This window comes from Triturus cristatus, chromosome 3_1 (genome assembly GCF_964204655.1).
Source record: "Triturus cristatus chromosome 3_1, aTriCri1.1, whole genome shotgun sequence".
NCBI classification, from domain to species: Eukaryota; Metazoa; Chordata; class Amphibia; order Caudata; family Salamandridae; genus Triturus; species Triturus cristatus.
This window is the reverse complement of record NC_140583.1, coordinates 761,235,736-761,263,349: the sequence shown is the minus strand read 5'-3', so window position 1 is coordinate 761,263,349 and position 27,614 is coordinate 761,235,736. Positions and strand designations below refer to the sequence as shown.

Sequence of the window (27,614 nt, the reverse complement as noted above, 5' to 3'; positions counted from 1 at the left end):
CGCAGGTATGACACCATGAGCGATAACAACATCGAGGCGGAACGCGACGTGAGTGACTCTTTACTCCGGGGATTAGGGGAGGTATAAGGTGTCCTAGAGGAGGCGCCCTTATTATGGTTTTTGATATAAATAAGTAGTTGCCAAATAAGAATATTTTTTTAGGCTGTTTATTGCCAGGTTTAATAATCTGTGAGCCTGACTCCATCCAGTCAATTATTAAACGTTACTCTTCCTCGTTAAACACAAAAGATATATTCTTCCATGTTGGGATGACCGTTTTTGTGTGATAAAGGATGGTCAGTGTGGAAAGTGGTACTGCGCCAAGTTCACTGCATCGCGGAGGGCAGCAGTTTGCCGAGTCAAAGGGACTCTATGGGCTATTTGTCCAGTGCCTAAGTTCTGCTGCAAACATGGTGTCTGGGAATTCCCCATGTAGACATGCTATATGATGCATTTCTCTTGTAGAAAGTAGATAAAGGGTGATTTTTTTAAAAAACGTTCTTCATTGATGTGATATGCACTGTTTTTTTGCCATGCTGTGGACTTTGGCTTAGATGCTTGTTACAGTTTGTTGGCTCTTGAGATATTAGTGTTGGCACTTTGGCTCTCTCAATCGTGCCACAGTAAATAGAACACACCTATCACCAGTGGCGGCCGGTAGGTACAACTTCGGGGGAAGGTGGGTGGCACACACACAAATGTGGAATTCGGCCTAATAAGAGAATGAGACATGGTAGTATTTCACCATCTATCCAGCATTAAAGATGCTTAACGACTTGCCGATACAATTAGGTGTAACTAATAATCGTCTGACCTTTATGAAACTATTAAATCCATATCTATATAAAGAAATAATGTTTAAAGCAGTTAACAGCGTCAGGACTCCTTATTGTTAATTACACACTCAAACAATGGTTGACATAACAATTGCAGCTAGTGTGTACACTGCATTCTGGAGCGTGTGGTAGGAGTATGGGCATATAAGCCACAGCATGAAAAGTGTCTACTTGGTAGCAATTCTACTCCGATCTAAAGAAGAGACTTACCTGCTCTTAAGAATTAATACACTGTGGCATCTCCACAGTCCACAGTGAGGCACCCGAGTGAATGCCTTCTCTTATGGTTAGAAAAATGATTTATGCTGCATTGGCAAATAGGACGTTCTTGCATTACACTGGAGAACCACATGTGCTATTTGTATGTTTCTCTGTAACCACAGCTGGAGACCTAGGCATTGCTGGTATGTATGTGCATGCAAACACTATCCAATATGGCAATGTGCAGGTTCATTGGTGAGATTATAGGAAATACAGTCGTTCCATATATAGTGTACAAACTCACTACATAAACACCACAAGACGACATGCACTTTTTCTTTAAATAATAACTCCACTGCATAAGAAAAAAAATAAGTAATAACATTTTCATTTACAATGCCAATAGATCTAACTTTCACAAATGGGAGACCTATTGCACTGCAAAGGCTTGTTAATTTTGGTCTTCCTAACCGAGAAAAGAGTGTATCTGTTACCAAAAGAGACTGCTTATCACAAATGTTGTGAAACACCCATGCTCTGATTGTAAGCAGTGATGAAATTCTAACTATGAGGTCTGAACTACAGGTGTCACGCTCACCTGGCAAAACGCCCATCACTTAATGAAGTACTGCAAAGTTAGCTGCTATGTGCCAACCAACTCTGTTCACCTGCCAATCATCACGCTTAGGGGAAGGTGACTGAAGACGATTTATGCAAGCCACCTCACTCTGGCACATTCACTCCTGCCCTCAAGCTTCAGAAAAGCCCTTGACACACACCACTTCCCTGACAAAACAATGCAATAACCCTTTCCAGAGCAGATGGCCTACCACTGCAGGAAAATCAACTGATTTCAGGGAACAGATCAAGGGAGTGATTTAGATCTCAGTGGAGGAGTTACTCAGTCACAACGGTGATGGATAGTGTGTCTGCCAAAATATAAATCCCATAGGATATAATGGGATTTATATTTCGGCATATGGGATATCTGTCACCGTCATAATGGAGTAACCCATCCGCCGAGATCTAAATCAGGCCCTAAGTCTTCCTTCAATACCTAAAAACCCTGCCGAGCTCATTCTCAAAGCACCTGACCCTTCACCAAGCCCCAATGTTCATGATCTGTAACCATTGCCAAGCTCCTCTTTTCAGTATGGGGTATCACATCTCCTAGGGTGTATCTTTCTATTACCCACCGGTGATTGAAATGTTTCGGCTATACTGTAACGGCCTCAGATTCCCATGGGCCAAGCGGACGCTATGTAAAATCACAAAAATAACTATTCATAAATAATACCTTGCAGAGAACCCATGCTGGGCATTTCCCCTCAGCCCCTACAAACCTTGCTGAGCCATTCTTCTCTGCAGCCTATAAGTCCTTGACCATCCTGTCCCTTCTGTGTTAGCACTGCCAAGAAGAAGGCTTTGCTATGCACCTTTGGGCAATTCCATTTGTATGTGCTCTATACTAGCAATACAGTAAGAAGAGAGAATACATCAGAATACCTGCTGGCGTGCGACAGAAGACTGGTGAGCTAGAGATTACCGAGAACCATGCAATATAGTAAGACGAGAGACATAGCTAAAAATTATCTGGGATTGTGCGACAGTGTCAGACTAGAGATGGATCTGAAAAATACCTGCCAGCATTTCACAGACTAAGGCAGGAGACAGAGCTGCTAAATACCTGATGTCATGGGGAAGTTTGCAGAATACCTAGAGGCCTGTGATAGGCAAATATAAGGGACAAAGATGTGGGATAGCTTTAGCACGTGACCGTAAGATGAGAGAAAAAAATGTGGAATATCTGATCATGTAGCAGTAGATGACTCAACAAGCATTGGCAATGCTAACAGGTTTGTCTTTAAAGTGGTATGACTGCAAAGACAGAAAAGCACAAAGGCACTCTTGAGTTTTCATGCATTAGCACTTAAAAAGCCCATACTATTGGAATTGCCAGTGCTTGCCCCTCATCAAGCGTGCACTATTTAAATAGTCGAAGCACAGCATTGGTGATTTCCCCCCCTCCTCCCCCCACACCCCACCAGACATGACCAGTCGATTGTCTGGAGGCCAAGTGGACACACACAGCTCCAGGTGAGGTGAAAACGTGTGCATGTTTGACAGAATGGTCACAAGAACTGTGTTTCTGCTCTTGGGGATTACTGCATGTGTACTACCCATTGCGCCAGCGGACAAATGCTCCTCGATGGTGGTGTTGGGAGGTGGTGTTAGCATCTGTATGGAGTAGGGAAGGTTTGAAGGGTTTTTGTGTCCTCAAAAATGCATTTTGTTTTACATTTAAGTTGCATCACATGAGGAGAAAAAGCGTTTATGGAGAAGTACTTTTTTGTTTCTTCCTCCACACAAGCTGTCAGAAGCTCAGTGAAGCTACAAGGGGTAGTCACAGAAGGGGGCGGTATGGAGGCGAGGGCCTCAGGGGCCGAAAGGGTGATTTACTTTTTTGCATTTAACTTGTATAACATAAAAATGTTTTCACAGGGATTCTATCTTAATGCAACCATCCTCGAAATACACTGGGCTGATCTAAAACCTAGTGGGCACAGCACCAAGTCAATGCTGTGGGCCCACCCAAACAAGACCCTGGGTGAAGACAGCTGACCCAAAGCCCTTTCAGAATGAAGCAAGTTTTGTTGTATTGTAAGCATTGTTGGCATATATTAGGCAGGGCCGGACTGGGAACCAAAACCAGCCCTGGCAAAGTGCTCGGCCGGGCCCCCGGCGCTTGGGGGAGCCGCCGAGCTCTTTGCCAGGGACGGTTTTCAGTATGCTGCAAAAACGGCCCTGTAACAAAAACGGCCACCAGGGGCCCAAAACCGTCTCCCACTCGTGTGGCGCACCAGGGGATTGCCCGGTGTCCGCTACGGCCAGTCCGGCCCTGATATTAGGTCTTGACAGAGCCAACGCTGCCATAAAAGTTGTAAATTAAGGATAAATTGAAAATGGCCAGACCTGGACGTGGTGAGCCAGTGTAAGGGGCCATTAAATAAATTATATGAGCAAGACAGTTTTTGCAATATTTGTATTTTAGGCCTTGCAAGAATGCATTATTGGATTTTTTTTCGTTTCCGACAAGGGCTCCTCACCCGGCTAGATGGCAATCTCTCTTCAAGGAGTAGTCTAAGGAGAAGAGTGTGTCTCTGAACCTCTCAGCCCATGCCAAATGGAGAGTCGAAAAGATGTTTATAGAACAGGAAATCCAGGAAAAGCAAATATTTATCATTTAAAGTATGAAAAGGAAAGGCCAGGAATTATTTACTAAACAGTAAGAGTGGACAAGAAACAGCAGTCTGGCAGAGACTCACAACGATGACCTTATTCGGGAGGCGTGCAGCATTAGTCATGGATATAGAGAAAGCAGCGAGGAGACACTCGACCAACGCTGGGAGGGCGACACTCTAATCGAGGCCAAGCCGCAGCCTTTTCCAATCTGCCACATAGGAAAGTTCCGTTAGGGCACGTGTCACCAGCTGCTGTCCCAGAGGCTGTTGACTCTGCCCACAGGTAGAGAAGGTGACCTTGGAATGTCCTCCCATTCCAGAGCATGCATTTTGGTTACATTGGTACGCGTATTAAATGTGACCTCTGGCGTACCCGTCCCATCCGCGTGAGTGAATGAATGAGCATTCATTACCACGATCACCTTTGTATTTTACACACAATGTGTAGATTAACCACCATGGAGTAGTTCTGGATTGTTCCAAGTGATTTCCCTGCACCATCTGCCAGTCTGCTACGGCAGTCTTTTACACATTGCATTCACGCCTGAAACATATCCAAGGTCATGTTTCATCTGAGTGAAGATCAGAGTGTACATTTGCACTTCTAAATCACTGAAACATTTTAGTCTCACAAAGTATTTTTAATTCTGCTGCCATGAATCCCAGAAGCTGCTAATGTGGCTCTGCGAGTGTATTCACGCCCTGCTTTCTCTTGACAACAGACTACGTATGTGGCCATCAGACTTGACATCGCTTTCCCAGCGCGGTTTCCTCTCCCAGACCCTCCAGCTTCATCTGATGCCTTTTTAGATGAATTTATAGTTTGCATTTCCACCATTTAGGCAGGCAGACTGCGGTCTGCAATGGTAGCACTTACTGTGCAAACTATGTACCAATGTCACTTCTGAGCTGCCCTTCTAGGATTACGTATTCATTGAAAAATGCATTTCTTCCACTGTATTTAACCCCTTTGGAATTAGTAGGCCAACCGTATATCCACTCCCACTGTAGATGCTTAGGTTTCTCCTCACTGGATTTCTAATTTAGTGCAGCAGAAATACCCAGACAAGCATATAAATAGCCCATCACCCTCGAATTTGGGCGGGTGGGAGCAAGTCAGAGAACCAAAGGGCGAGCAAGAGAGAAATATATTGTGAAGGAAAGATTTGGGAGAGAAGGAAAAGGATATAGAGGAGGGAATACAGATGTAGGTAGGGGAGGAAGGAGTGAGAAAGGAAAAAGGATTGAAGAGGCAAAAGGGAGTGAGGGAATCGCTGCTAGCCTATTGGGTGTCAAAGCACGTGTGCTCTTTCTTTAATTAGTCACTGGGGGCATGAATATTGACCCCGATACAGGGTCAAGGAGAAATTGGCAAGAAATATTTTTCCAAGTTTAAATTCTTCCATGCAGTCATGGATGATGCGACAGGAGCGATAGTACTCAAAACTACTGATCATTCTTCAACCATGGAGGATGGTTTGACATTGCTGCTTCCCTGTGGTTCAGACCAGAAGCCCCTGAACATCTGCAAAGAAGCTTTAAATGCGTTGGGGCATTGAAGATACATTCAGTTCGTATCGTCTTTAGAAGTGATGACGAGCTGGAGCACATGGAGCGCAGAGTGTGCCCTCTCATTCACCATGGATGGAACGTTCATCTGTACACTAGGTTTTAGACTCAGGTTTGCTGTAACTAGTCCTAGGCCATCTAGAGTCTTCCAAGCTGTACTTCAATTAGGCCAGATGATGGCTTGAGTCGAATTGGATTCCCTGGGTGACGTATAGCAAAGGGCACGATTCTCAAGAAAGTGCACTGCAATTTCTTTGTGTGGTTCATAAAGTATTGCTTATGTACATTCACAATGCATGATTAATCGAGGGCATTAAAATGCACTAGACTTGGTGGAGCAGACCTGAACATCTATCACGTATGAGCTTAAGAAAGGCATCTGCTACTAATGTAAATACTGTTTCCTTACGACCCAAAGACATGTATTATGTGTAGGAGCAACACCTGTCATGGGTGGAGCACAGGCACCTCCAGTGCACTAACACTGGCTCAACCCCTCTGCTGTATTTGTCCATGAGGCCAGAAGCAGGAACATAGGAGGAGGTAACTAGCACCAAGATGGTGAATTGGGAACTCTGCTTTGGTGGGGAAATCACTGGACTAGATTACTGTCAATTTCTCCAAGGTCCAAGACAGCCCTGGCGGCTAGTTTAAATGGCTTCCTGCACTCAAGGACAACATTTTCCCATTTCAGGTATTGGGCTACTTAGCTGGGGATCAGAAGACCAACCCACAATAATTGGAGTTCTAACCGGGTATGATAAAGACATGCTCTGATGGTCCAAGGAGTCCTATTCCCCTTTTTTCTTCTAGATCATGGGAGCTCGCAAACATTGCCTGATGGGCCAAAATGTTTGGTCAATGGTGTGACCAAGGGCTCATTATCACAACACTAATACAACCTGGGTCTGTGGCTGAGCAAATAAAATACACAAAATGGTCAAGGTAAACCCCATTCTCAATGTGACGACTCTATAAGAGAGCACTTCCTTCAACAGGACCCATCAATCACTTAAGGTGGTTAATTGTTATTATCATCTGGGTCTGTGTACTCCAACCAGCTGGACCAGTTCATGAAGCAGTGATCTGGTCACTAGCCTAGAAGGAGCAACCAAGGAGGATTGTCACCTGATCTCTCACGAGTATTGTCTCGGATGAAGTCCTACCCATAGATCAAAGGTGGGAGATCCTAAAGTCAGCAGTAAAATCATAATGGTGGGAATTAAAAATGGCTAAGGGTACTCAAAGGTTCTTTATTAGTAGAGGACCCCTGTCACGTTTAAAAAGCAAAATGGCAATATGGCATAAATTAATTTGACATTATGCTATTGTCCATAGCAAGTACGGTCAACATGTTTCTGCCCTCAATCGATCAAAAGTATCAGGGCTTTCGTCAGGACCTATAATACTGCTGTGGTTTCTATGTGAAAACGTGTAAACAAAGAATTCAAAAAGTAGGGGTGTGTGGATAAACTATTCCTACCGCACCGGTCAGGTCAGAAGCAATCAAAACCGGATACCTGTGGAAAAAATGAAAAAAAAATTTCCTTCCCAGCTCCTTGCGTTTTGATTGTGTGCGTGCCAGACTTTTGTGCGATCAGGGTCTTGTTTTGTCTTATATTAGTTTTGCTTATTCATCTCTCTTGTGCATACGCTATCGCAGGGAGGTCATAGTGAGTGCTCTTGACCACTTCCTCCTTTGTATACCAGTCTATTCGGTACGTTTGGCGTGACTTTAACATCTTTTAGAGATCTGGGACTTGCTTTATCAGTCTTTGCAGTTTGTGCCTCTATGTTTCACGTCTACTGGCTCAGTTCATCATATAACCAGTACGATAGTGAATACTTAATTGTTTTGGGACACGTGGCACAGCTTTCTTTGAAATATTAAAATATTAAAATATTTCTTTACTTTAGTGACTTTCTTTGACCATATCTGCCTTTTCATTGGGATACGTTGGTGCATTTCTCATGTTTTAAAACCATGCTTTTAAGAGGAGAGTTTTTTCAGGTACAACCAGTTGCAACCTGTTTTCTCTTTCTCCTACTGTTCTGTCTTTTTAGAGCGGGGCCCCTTTCCCTGAGTCGAGACCAGGTTGAGGTGAGGGCAGTACCCACTTGTTATGGGTAAGTGCAATTCAAAATTAACAGTATTGAGTGCCATTAAGCATTAGTAAATGCGTTTTTAGGTCATTTAGGATTTTTGACCTCTGGTTGAGCATGTTTACACATTGGGTTATTGTTTCTTTTTCATTTTTTCCACAGGTATCCGGTTTTGATTGCTTCTGACCTGACCGGTGCGGTAGGAATAGTTTATCCACACACCCCTACTTTTTGAATTCTTTGTTTACACGTTTTCACATAGAAACCACAACAGTATTATAGGTCCTGACGAAAGCCCTGATACTTTTGATCGATTGAGGGCAGAAACATGTTGACCGTACTTGCTATGGACAATAGCATAATGTCAAATTAATTTATGCCATATTGCCATTTTGCTTTTTAAACGTGACAGGGGTCCTCTACTAATAAAGAACCTTTGAGTACCCTTAGCCATTTTTAATTCCCACCATTATGATTTTACTGCTGACTTTAGGATCTCCCACCTTTGATCTATGGGTAGGACTTCATCCGAGACAATACTCGTGAGAGATCAGGTGACAATCCTCCTTGGTTGCTCCTTCTAGGCTAGTGACCAGATCACTGCTTCATGAACTGGTCCAGCTGGTTGGAGTACACAGAACCAGATGATAATAACAATTAACCACCTTAAGTGATTGATGAGTCCTGTTGAAGGAAGTGCTCTCTTATAGAGTCGTCACATTGAGAATGGGGTTTACCTTGACCATTTTGTGTATTTTCTTTGCTCAGCCACAGACCCAGGTTGTATTAGTGTTGTGATAATTTGTCTTTAGGGGAAACACAACCTGCTGGTCTATTGCTTTGTTAAAACTTCCCTTAGTCCTCCCCCCACGTTGATATGTGTTATCAGTGACCAAGGGCTCCACAGATGCAAGTGGAGTGGTGGTGGTAGTGGAGGGGGGGCTGGATGTAGAGGAAGTGAGGCATGTCCATCTAGTAGCTAAATTGAATTGCACAATGTGGACCAAGAAAACCTGGGATCAAGCTTGGTTTCTCCACTTGCTCAAATTATGTGATCTTCAGAACTTATTTTGCCCCACTTTTATTGAGAAACTAAACATAAAAACATAACAAACAATACAGGTGCAGTGCGGAGCAGTCATCACCATTTTTAGATAGTAGCAATATATTAGTACAATAAAAACAAATTCTAGCACAGCGTCCACAGTGCAATCACATGTTTCATAGCCCACATGGTATTCAAAACACTAAATATCCCCCCTTATCAATTGATGAGTGAGGATCATAGCAAACCTCTGCTCTCGTTCCAGGGGCCCCGGATTTTAGTCCATTTATGCAGGCATCCCCTGCTCTCATAGATAACCCTCTCCGTTTGCATGCACCAATCCATATCTAACTCTCAGTCAATGTATTTTGGCTTAACCCCTCCCTTCCATGTTCTAGCTATATTATGCTTCGCCACCATGCAGCTCAAAGAGACCCAAAACTTCTCGGTCTGTGACAAGTCCGTGGCTTCCCAGATATTCAGAAGACCAAGCCAGGGGGAGACATCTATGGGTGCATTACTTATCCGGGACACAGAAGATATAAACATAACCCAGTATTTCTGAAGGATTTGGCATTCCCACCATTGGTGTATGTAGGTACCGGTGTGACCGCATCCCCGGGGACAGGCCGGGTAGTCTAGTATCCCCATTTTGACAAGTGCTGAGCTAGTATAGTATGCCCGGTGGAGAAGTTTAGGTTGGATAAGTTTGAAACGGGAGCGGATCGCCACCTCGCAGGGAGAAGCCTGGGCTTCCTGCCAGTCATCATCATTAATGTCCCCTACGTCATCTACCCATTTTGCGCAAGTTTTCTCTCGGGTGTCTGGCATGTTATTCAGGATTTCACGGTAAGTCAATGAAATGGCTTTTACCTGGAGGTTACTGTCCAACAACCTATCCTCTAGGGGCGAGGAGACCGGCCCTTTTTCGCCATTATCACATATAAGAGGACCTTGAAATACATCATTTCAGGATGTGCACTTCTCCTGTGTTTGACTTAATAAACTAAACTATAGTGTTGTTCATGTAGAATAGCTATCCCAGCCAACAAAAGGGTGCACATAATAACTAACTTGCCAGGGTGGGGTGGAGGGAGCATGATGGTTTCTACATTTATGTTGGAAATCAATCTTTTTTAAAAAATACTTCTCAATGCACTGACATGATATGATTTACTAAGGTGAAACAGTTTTCCATGTTAATTAAATACACTTTCGAATTCTGAAGTTAAAATGAAGTCGCTAGGGTGCCCTGCACCGCCTAACTTTAGAAACACCTTAATTTTTAAAGATGATAGTGTGGCCCCCGGGTCGTACTTGGAGTATCACTGTTCTATATAATGAAGGATGGGGTGCGACCATAGGACTTCACAGGGTACGTGACATCAGATAGACAATTAAGTGCAGGCATTCAATGGATTTTACACCATCGATGATAAAACCAGGGAGTAGACCTAAAGCAAGACCTCGCCATAATCAAGGAATGCTACTGCACAGAGATGACCAAGATAGGATGACAACAGATGGACACCAGCTGATAGTTAGAACAGACATAATAGCCTTTTTACCTGCAGCCATTGTGGAGAGGCTGCCTGCTACCCTTCTGTGTAATTCTGCCCAGGGCCCCATGGCTGGTGTTTCTGCCTTTCCTAGAGCATATGTGGTGTGTGGGGTTTCACAAAGGTTTAACACACAAGACACCAGGAGATCGTTTGCAGAACGGTAGGTATCCATAGAGGATACTTCTAGTGATCTACTGGACACATTATAGTGTTCCAGCATATGCCGTATGTGACCAGCCACTCACAGAGGGATGGCCTCTATACTCACCCCACACCCATCCATCCATCACAGATGTCACCGGTCAGGTGACCCTGCCAATTAAAGGGGCCGGCCGCATGTGCCCTAGGCCAGTTCCAGTTACCCCAACTATGTTTCTGTGTCCTTTGTATGGCTGCAGGAGGGTCTAGGGCCCTAAACGTTACAATGTTGTATGTGGGTCTGACAAGATGGCAGTTTGCCTGCAGACCATTTTCATCCACCATGGACGTGACAGCCAGGATGCCCTATGTTTTTTGGTACCTGCCCGAAACTGTAGTTGTCTGTTAAGAGAAGGATGACAACTTCCATTACTTGCCAAACCAACTTTCGTTCGACTACACTGAAATCCAACCTCTCGTATTCATGTACGATACCAGTATGTAGAAATGTAAACCATCGGCTCCCCAGCCAATGTTGATCGAACAGTGGTGTATCCCCATATGCGGTCCTTTCGCTCTTCAACATCAGAGAGTTGTCTGCCGATTTCTGCATCCTATCTCTTGGTTCCATATGCAAATGGAAACAGCACCAGACCGCTGCCAAATTCTGGAAAGCCTCGTCAGATTTTCTCAGGTCCTAAATTAACCTTAAAGCACTATCTGGAAAATTCTGATACTCACACATTGTTCAGGGCAGTTGTTCAATTGTCTAGCATCCATTCAGAGAGGATCTTTATTTGAAATTAAAAATATCTAGCCAGTAAAAGAGGAGAGCATTTTGGCTAGCATCTTCCAGGCCTGAGTGTTTATGGTCTACAGTAACCTCCCAATAACCTTGACAACGCATAGAAAGGCCCGAGTCGTTGACCAGGGAGGAAGTTACGTAGTAGCCAGGAAGCCAGCTACCCAATTGCGAGCATAACCCTTCATAGAGGGATCACACGCATAAAGCAAAGATTTTACAACAAATCATGCTCTCAGCATAAGAAATACAAAAGTCTTGTTACAGACAACTGTTTGGATTTCTTAGGGGGCCAGTAGGCCTCACCCAAGCTTACAGTAACAATGTGGTACCCCCAGACACGGTCATATAGCCACCAACGACTTCAATAGCACAGAAAGTGAGCACTTTTTTAGCCCCCAATGCAACCAGAGTCCCGTGATAGACCACTGAAGTTTGTAGAGTCAGATTATAGGATGGAAAATAATGGGGAACATTTCAGGGGGAAGGGCAAATAAAAGCATTTTAAGAAAGCTGGTACTCACAATTTAGAAAACGCATTTGTGAATTTCTTAAGAATATTTTTTCATGACCTGGGCCTATTCTGGACTTGCCTTCTGCCGTTATGCGCAATAACGATTTAATCAGTTTGAAGGGTAGCGGGTGTATAAGAAAGCATAAGTTTAATACCCCTTGATACACCTATACTCCTATCTTAAAGTACATATTCCTTAGGATCACTGCCACACACAATATTTGTTGTTGTAGAACAATAACTTTGGTACGAATGGAGACAAAACCCAAGGGATGCATGGTGACGTAGGCATTTTCAGGGCAGGTTCTAGGTCTGGGTAAAACCATTCAGCAATGGGATCCCCAATTGTCTTAGCTTTCTTGCTGTACAAAAACACGTGTGTCGCCTCAGCTGGCACTGCCAGTACAGGCTATTGACATTATACTAGTCTGAACAAAGGGAAGACTGATGTGTATTTATTATTTTATTGGTTAATAAGTGAGGAAAAATCTGATCAAGTATGACTAAGAAGCATTTCGACATAAATACAGTGTCTCCAGCTAGTACTCCTAAATAGTCACTCACATGAGAATCCTCCCCACCTACATCAACCAAGGGTCTAGTTAATTTAATCTGTCATCTAAAATGGTCCCCATTCCAGGGAAAATGATCAATGACAAAGTTTCCACCATCCAAGACACTTGGCACAATCTGATCAATACTTCCTTCGACAAAGACACATTCCAAACTCCCAAGAGACCAGTCTAATCACTCCTATCATAACAAAAAGATTTATCTTTTCCTTCCTAACCACTTACTACTGTCCGGTTTCAACCCTGCCCTGGCTGGGGAAAAAAAAAACATAGAAAAAAAAAAACTGTTGACACAAAGTTAAAGAAGGGTTATTACGAAGGAGTGCTTTCCAGCAGTTAACCAATATGGCCTCACAGATGGTTTAGCAGAGAAACAGCAACACCAAAAGTGCCTGATGACGAACATTAAGTTACTAACAAAGGAGATGCTTGCTTAATAGTATTGCGCGACTCCCTGTCTTTGTCAAAATGGACTATGGCAGGCTACTTCAACACAGAACATTGCATGGACCTCAGTGGCAAGGTCTCGAGTTGGTTTTCATCTCTCCATTTTCTACAGGCATCAAATTGTGAAGATGGACAACCACACATCCACTGTAGCCAAAACAGTAGCTGGAGTAACTTCTCATTCAATCCAGGCACCCAGGTTATTCAATCTTTAGATGGAGCCACGCGGTTAGCTTCTAAACGACGAGGGTGTTGCTCCTCATCTTTGTCGACAACACTCAAATGTACATGAAAACCTCAAGAATCTAAGGCATTGCTATAGTGAAGAATTACTTCTCCTGTCTATGAACTTGGAAGTTAGGGAATGTTCTTCTAAACCCCCAGAAACCCAATTCCTCTTTCTCACAACCTCTCCCAAACGTCAACTTGATGATACGATCTTAGAATCCCTGAATCTAGAAGATTTTCCCTTAAAACCTACGTTCTGTAAGTCACTTGCCCTCGCATATCAACAACAAACAGCAAACTTTAATCCCCACACTGTGAAGAAAACCCCCATTTCATGCCCCAAGTCACCTCAAAGCAGCCACCCATTAACTAATCAAGGCCTGTCTGTACTTTGGAAAAGCGGCCCATGGGGGTGCACACATTTATTGCCATACTCAAAGCAGTATTAAGACTCCAGTCTGCATGCAAATTTGATCACATCAGATCCCTACACCCCGATCTCCATTGGCTCCACATTGTGGACAGGTGACAGTTCGAACCAACACTTCTGCCTGAGCTGTACAGTCTTTCATGACAATACTCTTCCCTGGTTAGCTAGCCTGCTCAATAGCTCAGCAGAACAAGAGGACTCCGGAGTCAAGGCTTACTTCTACTTGAAACAACAAAGTTAAAAACGTCCTCTGCATAAAAGCAATCCTTCTCCAGAGCCGCCACCTCAATCTGGAAGCCCCCCCTATCTTGGAAAACTGAATTCACCCACCCAAATTTAGGAAACATGTCAAAGGCTCATTTCTAGGCTATTCCTATTCCTCAACACGGTTCTTGGACTGTGTGGTCAACCAGGTTAATCCAAACCTCCATCTTGATTAAACTGTGTTTGCTCTTTAATGTTCTCTGTAAAGTGCCATAACTCTTGCTATGTCCAGAGGGGCTATAAACATGATAAGACAATAAAAAATACGAGAGTAGACCAAGATAAGAGACAGGTGGGTTAGAGAAAGTAGAAGTAAAATGGGAATGCAGCAGAGTGATGGAGTCGACAAAGGGTTGATGGAGTGCAGGTGGAAGCAAAGTATGAGGGAAAGAAGGAGATGAGGAGTGAGGAATGGATGTGTTTTTAGGAAAGGGAGTCCGGGTAGGTCTGACAGGCAATAGGGGAAAGAAACTTGGATTACCAGGTGAGCGGGATGGAGATTTCACCTCTATACTGGGGGGGTGGGGTGGGGGGGTTATGGTAGTTAAAGGGGGGAATGATAAAGTGGAAAGGAGATAATAGAATACAACATGTGTGGAAGAGTCTTGTGTGTGGCGATGTCCCCTTCACGATAGGTGGGCTTAGTGTAATGAAGGAAGAGGAGACAGATGATGCCTCCTCCACCCCATATGTAGATAGGGGAGGGAAGGGCAGCATAAGATGGAACAGGTGTGAAGGAAAAAAGGCAGTTGGGATTGCTCAGGTGAGAGGGAAGAGTTAGTTTGGATGGAGCAGTCGCCACATCACTAGGCTTTAAGGGAAGTGAAAGGAGTGGATTGTCAGGTATGAGTTTATCCTGTCCGTTCTTCTTGGTCCCTTTTGTTGGCCACACTCTTTACCTGCTGGTCCTGGACATCTTCAGCCCCCAGGGGTTCTGCGCCCGCTGCGCTCATAGTGCAGACACTGGCAGCCTCCTGCGCTCCGCTGCGCTGCTTCCGCTGCTCAAGCTTCAAAGACCAGTCACTGAATCCCTCGTCCTCCTCCAGCTCAGAAGAGCCAATTGGTTTGAAGCCACACCTGAGAGAGGAGAAAGAAGCATGCATGAACTGAGTGTAATGGCTGTGTGAGAGAACCATGAGAGAACGCGGACGCAAACTCGGCAACTCCCCTCGGACGGCTACATGTGAACTCTTCCGAGTGGCCCAGGACTGCATGGGGAAGTACAACACCATCCTCACCTCCACACGCGTCCCCTCAAAAAAAGGCCAGGACCGAAGCTTAGCAGCGCGAAAACTTGAGTCCTCTATTGGCCTGATGGAAGTCTCTCCTCGAACAATAGCACTTATCCCCAGCTCTCTGTGTGCCGTGCTGGAGCGGCACTGAAATAGAAAACAGTCTTGGCGAGTGATTCCAGTCGCAGGAAGTGTGGTCACCAGAGACCATCCAACCAAAAACGTTACTCAGCATCTGCACTGTCGGCTGCAGCCTAGAGACGGGACTAATCCCGCCACAAAACTCCTTCAGTACCAATGCTAGGCCCATTGCAGCGGCGAGGGGACATTTCAGGGCTCCAGGCCTGCAGGGTGCTTGGTTGGTCAAAATCTATTTTTTAGCAACATAGACATAAGTTATCAATGTTACCCTACACTCGTGGGGTCTTGCCGTACACCCAGCGCCCCGTCATACAAGACATTAGCGGGCAAAAATTCTGTGAACATAGAAAGAATTTAATCCATTGTTAATCGATGCTTTTCTAATCACTCACAGTGAGCTCGAAATATGCACGGGTGCCTGAAACATGAACGGACTTCCGATAATCAGAAGTGGATAGCAACCACAGTAAAGCAGTCTCTCCCAGGGCTTCCTTTATGGGTTTTTTTTTCTTTAACAAATTCCGTGCTAGTGGAAGCTGATGCAAGAAATCCACGGAGACAAAGAAGACGTCATTGTAGATGGTCTCAAAACGTAGCTGAGTAACCATACCCGGAAAACGACGTCACAGCTTCCAAGTTGAAGGGGGCATTTGGCAAAGACCTTACTGGCCTGAGCTCAGAAGCAGCTGGATGCGGAGAAATAGAACACAAAGGGGTGAGGTTGAAAAGGGGATTTCAGCGACAGGCCTCCGGCGCCGCCTCCCATGACACACACAGGCACAGGCAGACTTGGCACCAGGCCCGACTCGGACGGACCATCCCGCCTCCCCGACTCCCAGAGCACGCTCCCACATTCCAGAGGCATGAGGGAACGGCAGGCTGGGGATGCGGAACAAAAGAGGAGAGTTTGAGGTGGAGGGGGCGGATGAGGCGAGAGAGGAGGGGCGTGTGACGCCTTCTAGGCACCATCGCACCAGGTCAAACTGAGGATAGGGGTCCGACGATGTGACGTATCACAGAAGAGCTCAGCGCGAGAGGGTACCACAAATAGCATCCTCTGGTGTGAGGCACTGCATACACGTGTGAGGAGCCGAGCACAGGAGAAAGTTCCTCTAATAGGCCCTGGAAGTAGGGGGTACAGAGGTGGCTGCAGGACCTCCAAAATAACCATGCTGGAGTTCAGAAGGTGAATGGGCAATAAAGATGCTTTTACATTTCGTTTTTATCTTTTCACATCTGCTGTGCTTCAAAGCCAGAGGTCAAATGTCAGGCTAGGTCTTCTGACTAATTGCTGCTTATATTTTTTTAAACATGAAGACTGGTGGTGTTTAGTTTCCTTTCTCTGCAGAGTGAAAGGATTTTGTAAACTGAATTGTGTGGCGGGTCTTGCTGGTGTGAAAGGAAGGGCTGATGGTTGTCGTTTTTTTCCCTACACAAAATGTAAATACCTACAAATGAACTGCACAGATATGGCAGTATTTAGTAAAGCACAAGTTAAGCCCTTTTTTGGGTAATTCTAAAGTGCGATGTAAACAAAGATTTAAAAGAATCAAAGCGATTCAAGACACTTTACTTGGTAACGCCCAAATATTGGCTAAAAAAATCGATTTCCACACTTTATTTTCTGTTGCAATAGTTTTATCAGTAATACTTTGTACAAAATGAGTGCCCATTTCAATGGAAATTGTGCTGTCAGTAGATGACAGTGGGCTACCATGCTATGCATTAGTAATAGATTTGAGACAGCAGAATCAAAAATTTACCACCAGCTACATACTGCACCCTCACAGTTCTCTTGTTGAATGGGCGTGGCTGAATTGCTACACTTGTTCTTTACACAAAACTTGGACTTTTCACAGTGCCTACGAGTTCAGTGATGTAATATTGATACAATCTGGTTTCAAGTAACACCCCCATTACCCATCTTACCCCCACCCCCCTTAGTGATCACATCCTTTATCACCCCGCACAGGTTATTTCACAGTCTGGACAGATATTTTCAACAACATTATGATGCACGATTGGTTCACACTTGACCACATACGTGCATGGACAGATTGACCACAGCGATGGGTGACAACCAATCATTACTAATCCTTTAGAATTTTTTTTCTCTTCTCTCCTTTTTCTGGTCATCTGCCCATTTTTTCTCCCTCAATTTTTATTTTCTTTCTCTCCTTTTATCTTCCTTACAGGCAATTTTTCGTCTCAGGCAAATTTGATTAAGTCCTGATGATGATCCCCATATTGTTTAAAGGGATCAAAACATCCTCGACAAATAGTTCCATGACTATTGGAGATGTTCTGTAAATGAGTTGATCGCATTTGTACCCTAAACGGATGTGATATGACCTGCTTATTTTTACAGTCACTAAAAAATGTCTGAGCTTTAAAATTCTTGCTTCCTGTTCTGTTGTTCCCCACTATATATTTTTGTGTGTATTTATATGACTGAATAAATACATGCACATATCCATTTGGATCTTTGACATATGGCTTTTCTTCAAGGACGTATTCTTAGGAATAATTTGCAGTAACAGACCTTTTGTTCCGTGATAAGTAATAGTGATGGCAGCCCCCCCACTCTGAAAATTGTTCCAGCACCACTGGTTCCACTGAGTGAGATATGTATATAAAAGAATCCAGTGAGGGTACCACAGCCAATAAGCACTCCACTCTCGAAGGGTATATAATGTTAGCTGGTTTGTGTGGAGCGCACATACAACCCATCCAATAGTTACTCTCACCTGCTGTCATACCTGCACATCGTCACATTTTCGATATGAGATTACTTGCAATGGAGGAGCAATAAAATTCAATAATGTTATTGAAAAAATCCAATGGCTACTCTAATTTGCACTGTGCAAGCTAGTATTACTCCAGTTTGTGAGGTTCTACATTCAAGAACTTATACAATCTTTTATGACTGTAGACTAGACGCTTGTGAGGACGTCTGCGGCATGGGAGGATTTACAAAGAAGTGCTCCAAAGCATGAGAGTGTTGCAGACCCAATCTTGTCCAGAAAGATTGCTTTGGTTACCACAGGCTGGGGCTACTCCACCTGGCGATGGCACATTTAGGGTTACATGTTCATAACAGGAACCACTTACTGAGCTAAAGAAAGACATGGGATATAAACCAAACAACTGCATCTTTCTAGAGGCAGAGCTTACATTTAGATGTTTTTGCATGGATTCTACAGGCAAAAACAGCTAGTGTGTGTGAGGGTTTCGCATACAAGAATCCTGCAATGACATAGGTTTCTACAGACAAGTTCCACATGACTGTGTGAGTGTTCTAGACCCAAAAGTCACTCCAGTCTGGAAAGGAGAATAGACACCAAAACCCTCAGATGCTATCTTGCTTCATGATCTGCTGCACTTCTTTGCTAGAGGGAACAGTTTTTGATTAGAGAGAGGGCGAAAAAGGGAGAAGAAAGAGAAAAGGAGGGGAATAGAATGGCACAATGTAAGAACAAAAAAAAAAAAGAGAAGAGAAAACACTGAAGGAAACAGGGAGAATGCGGCTTGAAGTGGACAGATCTTCAGTGGTTTGTTCAACAGCACATTAGAACAGTGCATGAGGCCGCCTGTGCTGTAAGTTTGCACTGCATCCTGGACAGATCGGTCTTGGTCAGCATCATCCCGCTTGCAGTGAAAGGTCGGCAAACACCAGTGGCGGCTCCTTCATAGGGGCGTCGCCCCCCCTGCTTTCTCGCAGTGCGAGAAGCAGAAACATAGTATGGTAAAACCTACCATTTTATGTTTCTGCTTCTCGCACTAAGCAGAAGTGCCTGGACTGTCTGGTTGTGGGTGGGCGGTCCTGCTCAAAAGCAGGGGGGGGAGAGGGGGGGGGGAGTGGCTTGCCCAATGTTGTCATGCGCACTCCCCCTTTTCTCTATGTAGGCTGCATGCAGCAGCCTACATAGAGAAAATGGACTCGGCTGGGGCGCTCTCCCCTGCGCCTCACCAGTCACAACGCTGCCATTGCAGCGTTGTGATTGGCGCAGGGGAGAGAGGGAGGCTGCCTGTGGGTGGCAGCTTCCAGAAGAGTCATCAGAGAGAGCGGCAGCAGAAAGTGCGGGACCGTATGTTTTATTATATTTTATATAAACCCCTCCTGCCTTCCCCCTACCCCCACGGGACCCCCCCCCCCCCCAGCCACCCGTCATGCCGCCACGGGCCGCGACTGCCTCTGTGATTAACAAAATAGTTGAGTGTGATTTTTTTTTTTATTGGGATATTTGACATGCACTGCACTCCAATAACCTATAGACAGTGACTACGGCATAAGGGCATCATCCGTGTGTGCATGGGCGTGAGAACACGCATGTGCGGGGTCGAGTTGGCACCAAGTAATGCGGGAAACGCATGCCTGCTGTAATGAAAACTGTGCAGCTGGCTGTTAGTGCGGGAGGGGAGGTCGTTAAGTAAACATTCGCTGTTAAAATATTTGTGATCTACGAGTGGCGAGTTACAATCCGGACTCCGGGCAGCTTCATCCCATATTTAGGGGCATATTATCAATTCAGGCGATAAAATTATCGCCGCTTTAGCGGCAGAAAACTGCAGCTAAAACGGCGATAATGGGCTTGATAATATGCTCTATGGAATTCCAATTGAAGCCCATGTTAGACGTTAATTAGAAAAATGTCATGTAATAAGGAGTGGTGAAAATGGTCTGAAAGAGCTGTAAATTAACAATAAAAATGGGAGTAGGAGAACTTGATTTGTGCGTACTTCAATGTTTGCCCAGAATGCATAGACATTCATACTGGCAGGAAGGACGCACAGTACAACTTTGCTTCCTAAGATTTGCTTGAAAATGCACCATGCACTAATTTTTCCAAAAATATGTTGTTCTGGCTGGCTCGCTACGCTCGCTCGCAGCGGTACACTCCAACTAAAATATTTCGCCCTACCACTTTCAAATGTTACCAGCCGCCACTGGCAAACACAGTGAATGCTGCCACTGGGAGTGAATCTCTTGAGGTGGGAGGTCTCCAGCATAGGTTGGAGAACGTTTGCATTTCCTCTTTAGAATAACATCTGGGTCTCAAATACTTTGACTCACACGGAATGGCCCACATGATTTTGACATTTCCAAGAACCAATTAACCTCCTTTGTCATTGGTCACTCTATTCAGTCAGTTCAATAACGATGAGTCTAATCTATTTTAGGTCTGACATAACTAAATGTGCATGATATACTTACATATAGGGGCTTTCAGCTACCCCTCTTCATCCATTAGTCTGACTGAGTCATTCACATTTTTCTTCGGACTATTAAAACATACAACATCGGAGGAGGGTCAGCCCTCATTAGCCACTGGTTAACCTCACAGTGAGTGACAGCATCCTGCCATTCCGCAAGGCGCATGTCCCGAAACAAAGTAGTTACTGTAAGTGCCAGGGACTACTATGGCACAGAGTGCTTTTTGAAAAATATTTTTGCGTTTAGACAACTTTTATTTTTAGATTGACGAGGGGCTGGCAGCCTCCTTAACAAAAACTTTTCGCAAAAAAACAAAGCAAAAGAGACTTAACAAGCCTTGACAAAGACAAAAAGGCTGGTGGAAAATGAAGATCTATTGGCTTTGCCAATGATTGTTACCTTCTAATCTTAGGACCGTTCACTCATAGACAATATCTTATTGTCTTTATCTAGTTTATGAGGGCATGCCATCTCGCTCTATCCAGCTCAGTCCTGCTAAACCTTAAATGCTTTTCTCGCCACTCTTCCCCTCACACTCGGGCTATGCCCTCCACCCTTGCATATCTTTCACAGTCAATCCCTGTCCACAACCTGAGTGTAATCTTTGATTTCAGACACAGCTCTTCTATTGCTCTCACTTACCATTTCCAGGTCTACAAAATACGTACAATATTTCTCCCCCTTGGACTTTCAATGATACCACAATCCTCATGTACACCACTGTCCTCATCCCACTGGACTACTGATCTTCTCTCTTTGAAGGATGTCCTGCTTATTACTTGAGATGCAAAGGAAAGGAGTGTTTTGAAATTATTTTTCTCATATAGAAAACAATTCCAAGATGGAATGCAATGCATACTCGGGTATTGTGATGCACTAGCATCTACCTTGAAATTATTTTTCTCTAAGGGAAAAATCATTCCAAGATGGCCTCTCCACATAAGAACGCAGCATGACACGGGCGGCGATTGTGGATTTATTTTTCTAAATTGCTATATAAAAAGGTAGTGGAAGTGCGAATATGTCTAGAATCACCTTTTAAAGATGAGACCTTTTGGCTTTGCTAGTATGTGCTCTTAACAGGAATTTGAAAGTTCTGCCACCCTCTGTCAATGCCACTCATGATCTACACCCTTGCTATTGCTTTCTAAAAGAAAATGTTTGCACTTTTAGCGCTTGGTCCAAGTTATTAATATCTTACGTCACAATTTGTATTACATTTTGCATTGCACTACTTTATTGCGAAAACCACTTTATAGGCTAATCCACTACAAAAAAGTGTTTCCACTGACCACTTTTTTAAAAATTATTGATTGATCTAAGAGGCATCCACCATCTTAGCTATGTCCATAAATAAAAAAGAAAATTGTGCATGATTTATTCTATAGGTGTGCACAAGTGCGAAGCATGCGTGCGCCTACAGAACGACACGGACCAACATGGTAGATTGTTTTAAGGATTTTTTTTTTTTTGTTGCAAATGCTGCCCAACATTGGAAAACAGCATTGGTAAAGCCAATTGGTACAAAAGGCAAGACTTATTAGCTTTGCTAATGCTGGTTTAATTCACTGTATAGAAGGAGGCAAAGTAGACTACAATCATACTCTTTATGATTAGGGCAATCGCCTGTGTGGAGTGAGGCGTGGTGACTTATTTACTGGAGAAATGTATTTCACATGTGATCTCTTTTCTAAGCCAGCTACAATCAGAAAATAGGAGTTTCTCGATTAAGCCAACGTTCCCTCTTGGTTGTGGACCCAACACCAAATCTCTTCGAACGCAGACATGTATTTTCCAGCGCCTAGACAAAGACTGATACTCAACTGAGTGCAAATCAAAACCTCACAAGCACACAAGCACACTCTCTTACCGGTTGTCTATCACCTCAGACACTCCGTTCTCCGCTGATGGGCTAGTCAGTTCGTCGTCCTCCTGGGATTGGCCCTGCCTCTCTCGCTCCCTTCTCCTCCGTTCACGAGCCGCCTCTTCTTCGTCTTCCACACTCCACTGTGCTGTCAGTCTGTGGGGGCAAGTAAGATGACAATCAACCACCAAGAACATAATAGTTTATTTTCACGTAAGCCAAAAAGCAGAAATTTCAATACTCATTTATTTCATCGTGGCACTGGGTATGGTGAAGGCGGACTTTCCCAGGGCTGTCTAAACAACTCGGCACCGAAGGGCTGCTATGAAAGGCTTTATAGAATGAAAAAAACATGCTTCTGATGGTAAACCAAGTTTAACTGATATTTTGGCCAACTACTATCTGAAACAATCAATACCTGGTGATAATGCAAGGAGAGTGTGGGGGAACAAGTGTAGAGAAAAATGCTGGCGAGGGGACACTGCACTTCGTAGTTCTGTGTTCTTCTTTAAAGGGCTGCAATATACCCGATAGCCACAAAAGTTGCAAGTCTCTTAAGAAATTAAATAAATGTAACATGCAATTCTCAAATTTTCCGGAAAGATATACATCTTTGCAATGTTTTTTTTCTCGTGCATTAATCGGCTAAATCCATATTACGGATTGGAATCTATGGCAATGGTTGTTTCCGACTGGCCTTCATTTGAAAATATTAATTTTACTCTACAGAGAATGTCATGCAGCATATGAGGATTATGAACCCCGAAGGAAGGCAGACTTGGAGAATAGCACAAGTAAAAGGCTGTCACCACTTATTCTCCATATTTTTGTCCATGTAATAAGTGGTGGTAACTATTGTGCTCGGACGGGAAATAAGTTGGCTTGGGTTTTAAAAGGGCTGTAACTGGCCCAATAGTGGAAAAGAGAAAATGAAAAAAACTTTATTGGAAAAACCCGTACTCTAGTGCACCCAGTTACTCCTCTTACCAGGCTTGGTGGCCAATAAGAGCTTTTTCCCTGATGCTTTAGTCCGTGGGAGATCCGTCAAGTCCAGCGGACTCGGTTTGAAAACTGAACCCACACCCACCAGGCTCGCGATATGTTGATGCTGACCTGTGCTTTTTACCTTTCTTCGCATTGTAGGCAATCCTTGACCTTCTGGCTTTGAGCTTTAATCTTTGAGGTCATATGTAAGCCTGCCCAGGATTGTATACAAGTTAGCTTGATGCAACCTGGTGGGCTACACTGGCACCGCCCCCCTCCTCATGTACATCTGGAAACACCAAACACAATAAGCAGAAGCACAGCTTCATCTAAGGGGGGGTAGGCAGGTGGCTTGCAGGATTTCTACACATGCCTGCAGAACCGAAAGACCAAGGGGGTGTGCATTTGGCCTCTATGTACTCTACATTATGTGCAGATAACAGTGCAAAAAGATTTACTCCTATCTAGGCTGAGGTTCACCCCTTCTCCATCACACGGACCTCAGTCTCACTTCACTCCCCCATCGCCTTCCTTTACGTGACCGCACTCAGTCCCACCCCATCACCTCTAGGTGATTTGACTGACAGCAAGCTTTACTTCCGGCTGGCATCAGAGGATCTCACAATCAAGGTTCACTGCCTGTCACCTTTCAAATGCATGATCTCACGAGCATACTGCACTACACCCCCTTCCATACGCAGCGACACAGCCAGGCTCCACTCCTCATCATTCCTACTGCATAACAGACACATTTCACAATTCATTAGGTCTCGCCTGACCCAGCGCATGCGCTGGTCTGGCGAGACTTATTGAGAGGGCTCCAAAAAGTGCTACCAGGCCAGACTAGAGCTACAGTGCATGTGCGCGGGCGCTTTACCGCGATTACTTTCACTTTAGCGGCCGCACGGCCGATTTGATCGTGATCGCGATCACTTTCACGGCCACACGGCCGCTTTGAATATCCAATAGGTCTCGCTTTTGGGACCTTATAAGTATTTAGTTATGCAACTGTTGCATGGCTAAACACTTATAAGGTCCCAAATGCGAGACCTATTGGCTATGCCAATGCTTGTTTTTATATGGCACAAACCTTGCCAAGACTAATTGGACGCTGAACAGAGGCAACACACTCACCGTTTTACATTAAATGGGAGAAAAAGAAGGGAAGTGTCAGAAAACTTTACAATCCAGGGCAAATAGTTTTGAACTGGCTACAAATGCACTATCTATTGCAGAACTCCTAAACAGTGGCGGTAGAAGAAGTATGTATGTATATGGCATTTCTATAGTGCAAATCTAGCCAAAGGTTAGCGGAGCGCTCTACAAGATCAAAGACAAGCTTAAGGTCGGCGAGTAATAGGAGAGGAAGCGGAGGTCTGGACGGTAAATGCATTGTGATGTAGTGTTCTTTAAGGAGGTGAGTCTCCAACTCTGTCCTAAATCGGAGCAGCGTCGGGACAGTCGTAATGGATACAGGGATATTGTTGCATTGATGGAAATGGTCCGTTGTATTGTTTTTTTCTTTTTTACACTCCTTAGTAGGGTGCGGGGGTGCTGCAACACCCCCAGATATCCTTGGTGGAGTTCAGATAGAGAATTAACAATAATAAGGGCATTATTAGTCTTGGAGCATTTACTGTGCCTTTAAGTAGAGACTGTTACTTGAAGGCAACCCTGACATAGTGCTGATAATTCTTTGAACATGGAAAGCAGTCTTTTATGATCCTGCCTGGAGTTGCAAATTTAGGACACAATCATTTTAGCTAATTACACTCTTGGTCAGGTTCAGGTGAAAGCATTCCAGAGGTTTTCTAACACTCATAGTTTAAGACACCTGCCTGCTTTACAATGTCAAGAACAAATACATCAAAATATATATATTAGCAGTTTTGAACAGTGTTGTAGCAATAATGCCATGCACCCTGATGAAAGCAAGAAAAAAAGAGACCCCATGGCATCCTTTGGTTGTGAAAAGCTACCATCATCCGGATGCAGAGGGCCCCTCACCACTCTGGGTCCTTGCTGCTACTGCACATCCTGCACTACTGATAACCACACCCCTGGCATGGAAAGTACAATGGATGGCCTTATGTTAGGTTGATGTCCAACACCACTGCCCTGCAACCTGGATCACTCTCCTTCGCCTCTATTTCCCATGAGCGGACATTCCAGCTTCAACAGTGCCATTCCTCAATTACAAGACTACACTACCAAACTCACTCCTTTCAGCCCCTGCATTGTGTGATCTCTGCCTATATTTGACGGTCCACACCGCTCGTTTTTTAAATGCGCTGACAGGAACACTTCACTCCATCTACACCTTCTCTCAAACAGCTTTGGAGTCAGGACTCACTCCTCCTCAGCCATCAAGCCTGTGACTCTCACAGAAGATCCCTCTTCACTAACCACCATCGTCTCCCCTCCATTTTCCTGACCTTGCAAAATAAGCTTCCCGGCCACTCCATTACACTGACTTCACAGTCAAGCTGCTCTCTTCTCAATGAACATGTAGGCCTGTGGGTTCCACATTGGATAACATGTCGAGGTGGAGGAGCCATCCCAGACAGACTTGAGGATTGCCTGTATTCCTGGCTCCACACACACTGGAGAAGGGGAGAACCAGGCTGTCCTTTGCACTTCAAAAGGGTTCTTTGATTGTGTAAAGGTCAATCATCAGTGGGAATTGGGCACACATCGAGAAGAAGATGGGGTTCATGGGGTAATCATGAAGAATGAGGAGGCAGAGCCCTGGTAACCTTCACGACCCACCCCCTTTGCAAGGAGGGGACTGTGGTGAAGAAGAGGGCCATCACCCTGGAGGAGCATGCGCTAGAGCAGCATAGCAGGTTGTGACCGGAGGAGACCAGGAGCAATTGAGGCTGGCTGCTAAACTCAGGAAAACTTATTGCATGATTAGAGGTGCACCGTGGACGCCTGCCATCTTGCCACACTATCCATACTTCTGCTCACCATCGGGCCGCTGATGCTCTCTCAGGCTTACTTAACCGTAGCTCCAAGTTAGAGCGGGCAAGACTGATTGCCGGGTCATACAGACTCTGGGAGTTCTTGCCTTCACTAAAAGCACTACTGCGCTGGGTGCTTTGACATTTAGGAAGCCATTTTGAACTTCTAAAACATATACTTTCTAGTGGGGCCTAGTCTGAACGATCCCCACATGTGAATGGGGGGGATAATCACCATCCTTAGATAAGGGAGTTGGACTCGGGGGACATACTCCGATAAAGCTAGATTGCCAGCCTCACAAAAGTGTGTGTGTGTTATTTGTTGCATGTTGTATTGACCATGTGTTTGCATATAAATACTACATTTGTATCAAGAATCTTGCAAGTTATCTGGCTGGGCATTCATTTTTTGGGGTTGCTGTGTTTGTACACTTGGCATTTATATCCTTCCATCCCCTCCACACTTCCAGGAGCCTTGGACTGCTTGACCCGAGCTACCACAGAGAGTTCAGTCCGGAAGGAGTAGTACTTGACCCAGTTACTTAGGACCCATAGTAGGTCGGGCCCCGGGACATCAGAAATAAAAAGCCACAACACCCAAGATTGGGCCCAGTAACTCCTGCTTGCCCTGTGGCCCTCTAAAGGGGGTTCCGACACAAACCTTGATTGTTATTTTGTACGATTCTCCTTATTCCTGTATGCAGTAAACAACTGGTGTCCAGTTCTAGGTTCCAGATCAAGTGAAAGGCTTTTCAGACGTCAACACAAAGAAACATTTTCCCAGTTCTAGTCCTTTACAGTTCAGCTGATCAGAGTCTAATGTGAATATGCGAATGGTTAGGAAGACTGCCAGGATCCAGGTGAAGTGTTATTTTACATTAGGATTCTGCTGAAATTATTTGAGTCGAGGGATTCACTGCTGATATAAATAAGAGTGAGAGGAGTCTTGGATGTGCCAAGACTGTAGCATGAAGTTACAAAGCTAAACCTTTGTTCCTTGAGATTGGTGTTAGCTAAATTTGAGCACTTTGTTTCTTTTTTTTTTCTAGGCCTCAAAGTTATTTGTCTTTTTTGTTGTTCAATGTTCTAGTTTTATCCTATCCCCCAAACACTGTTACTCATTTGCCTCTGAGCGTGTGCTGGTATTTAAGGATATTACATTTTGTTGTATTGTCGGTCTCTGATTTTTTGGGTGTCAATATCGAATATTTGACCATTCTTGAGAGCTCGATCTGGTTTCCTCTGTGCCACACCCACCACGA

At 44.4% G+C, this 27,614-nt stretch overlaps 1 protein-coding gene across 4 annotated transcripts in view; it reads right to left on the bottom strand.

Annotated features, from left to right (window-relative positions):
- Window positions 1–27,614, bottom strand: part of LSP1 (lymphocyte specific protein 1) — a 267,129-nt gene that overhangs the window by 99,024 nt on the left and 140,491 nt on the right. For all 4 annotated transcript variants that reach the window (XM_085644935.1, XM_085644937.1, XM_085644934.1 and 1 more), the window contains exons 2-3: window positions 22,412–22,561; window positions 14,853–15,030 (exon numbers count right to left, since the gene is read on the bottom strand). In XM_085644935.1, coding sequence (XP_085501061.1) covers window positions 14,853–15,030; window positions 22,412–22,561 — 328 coding nt within the window. The remainder of the gene's footprint in view (window positions 1–14,852; window positions 15,031–22,411; window positions 22,562–27,614) is intronic.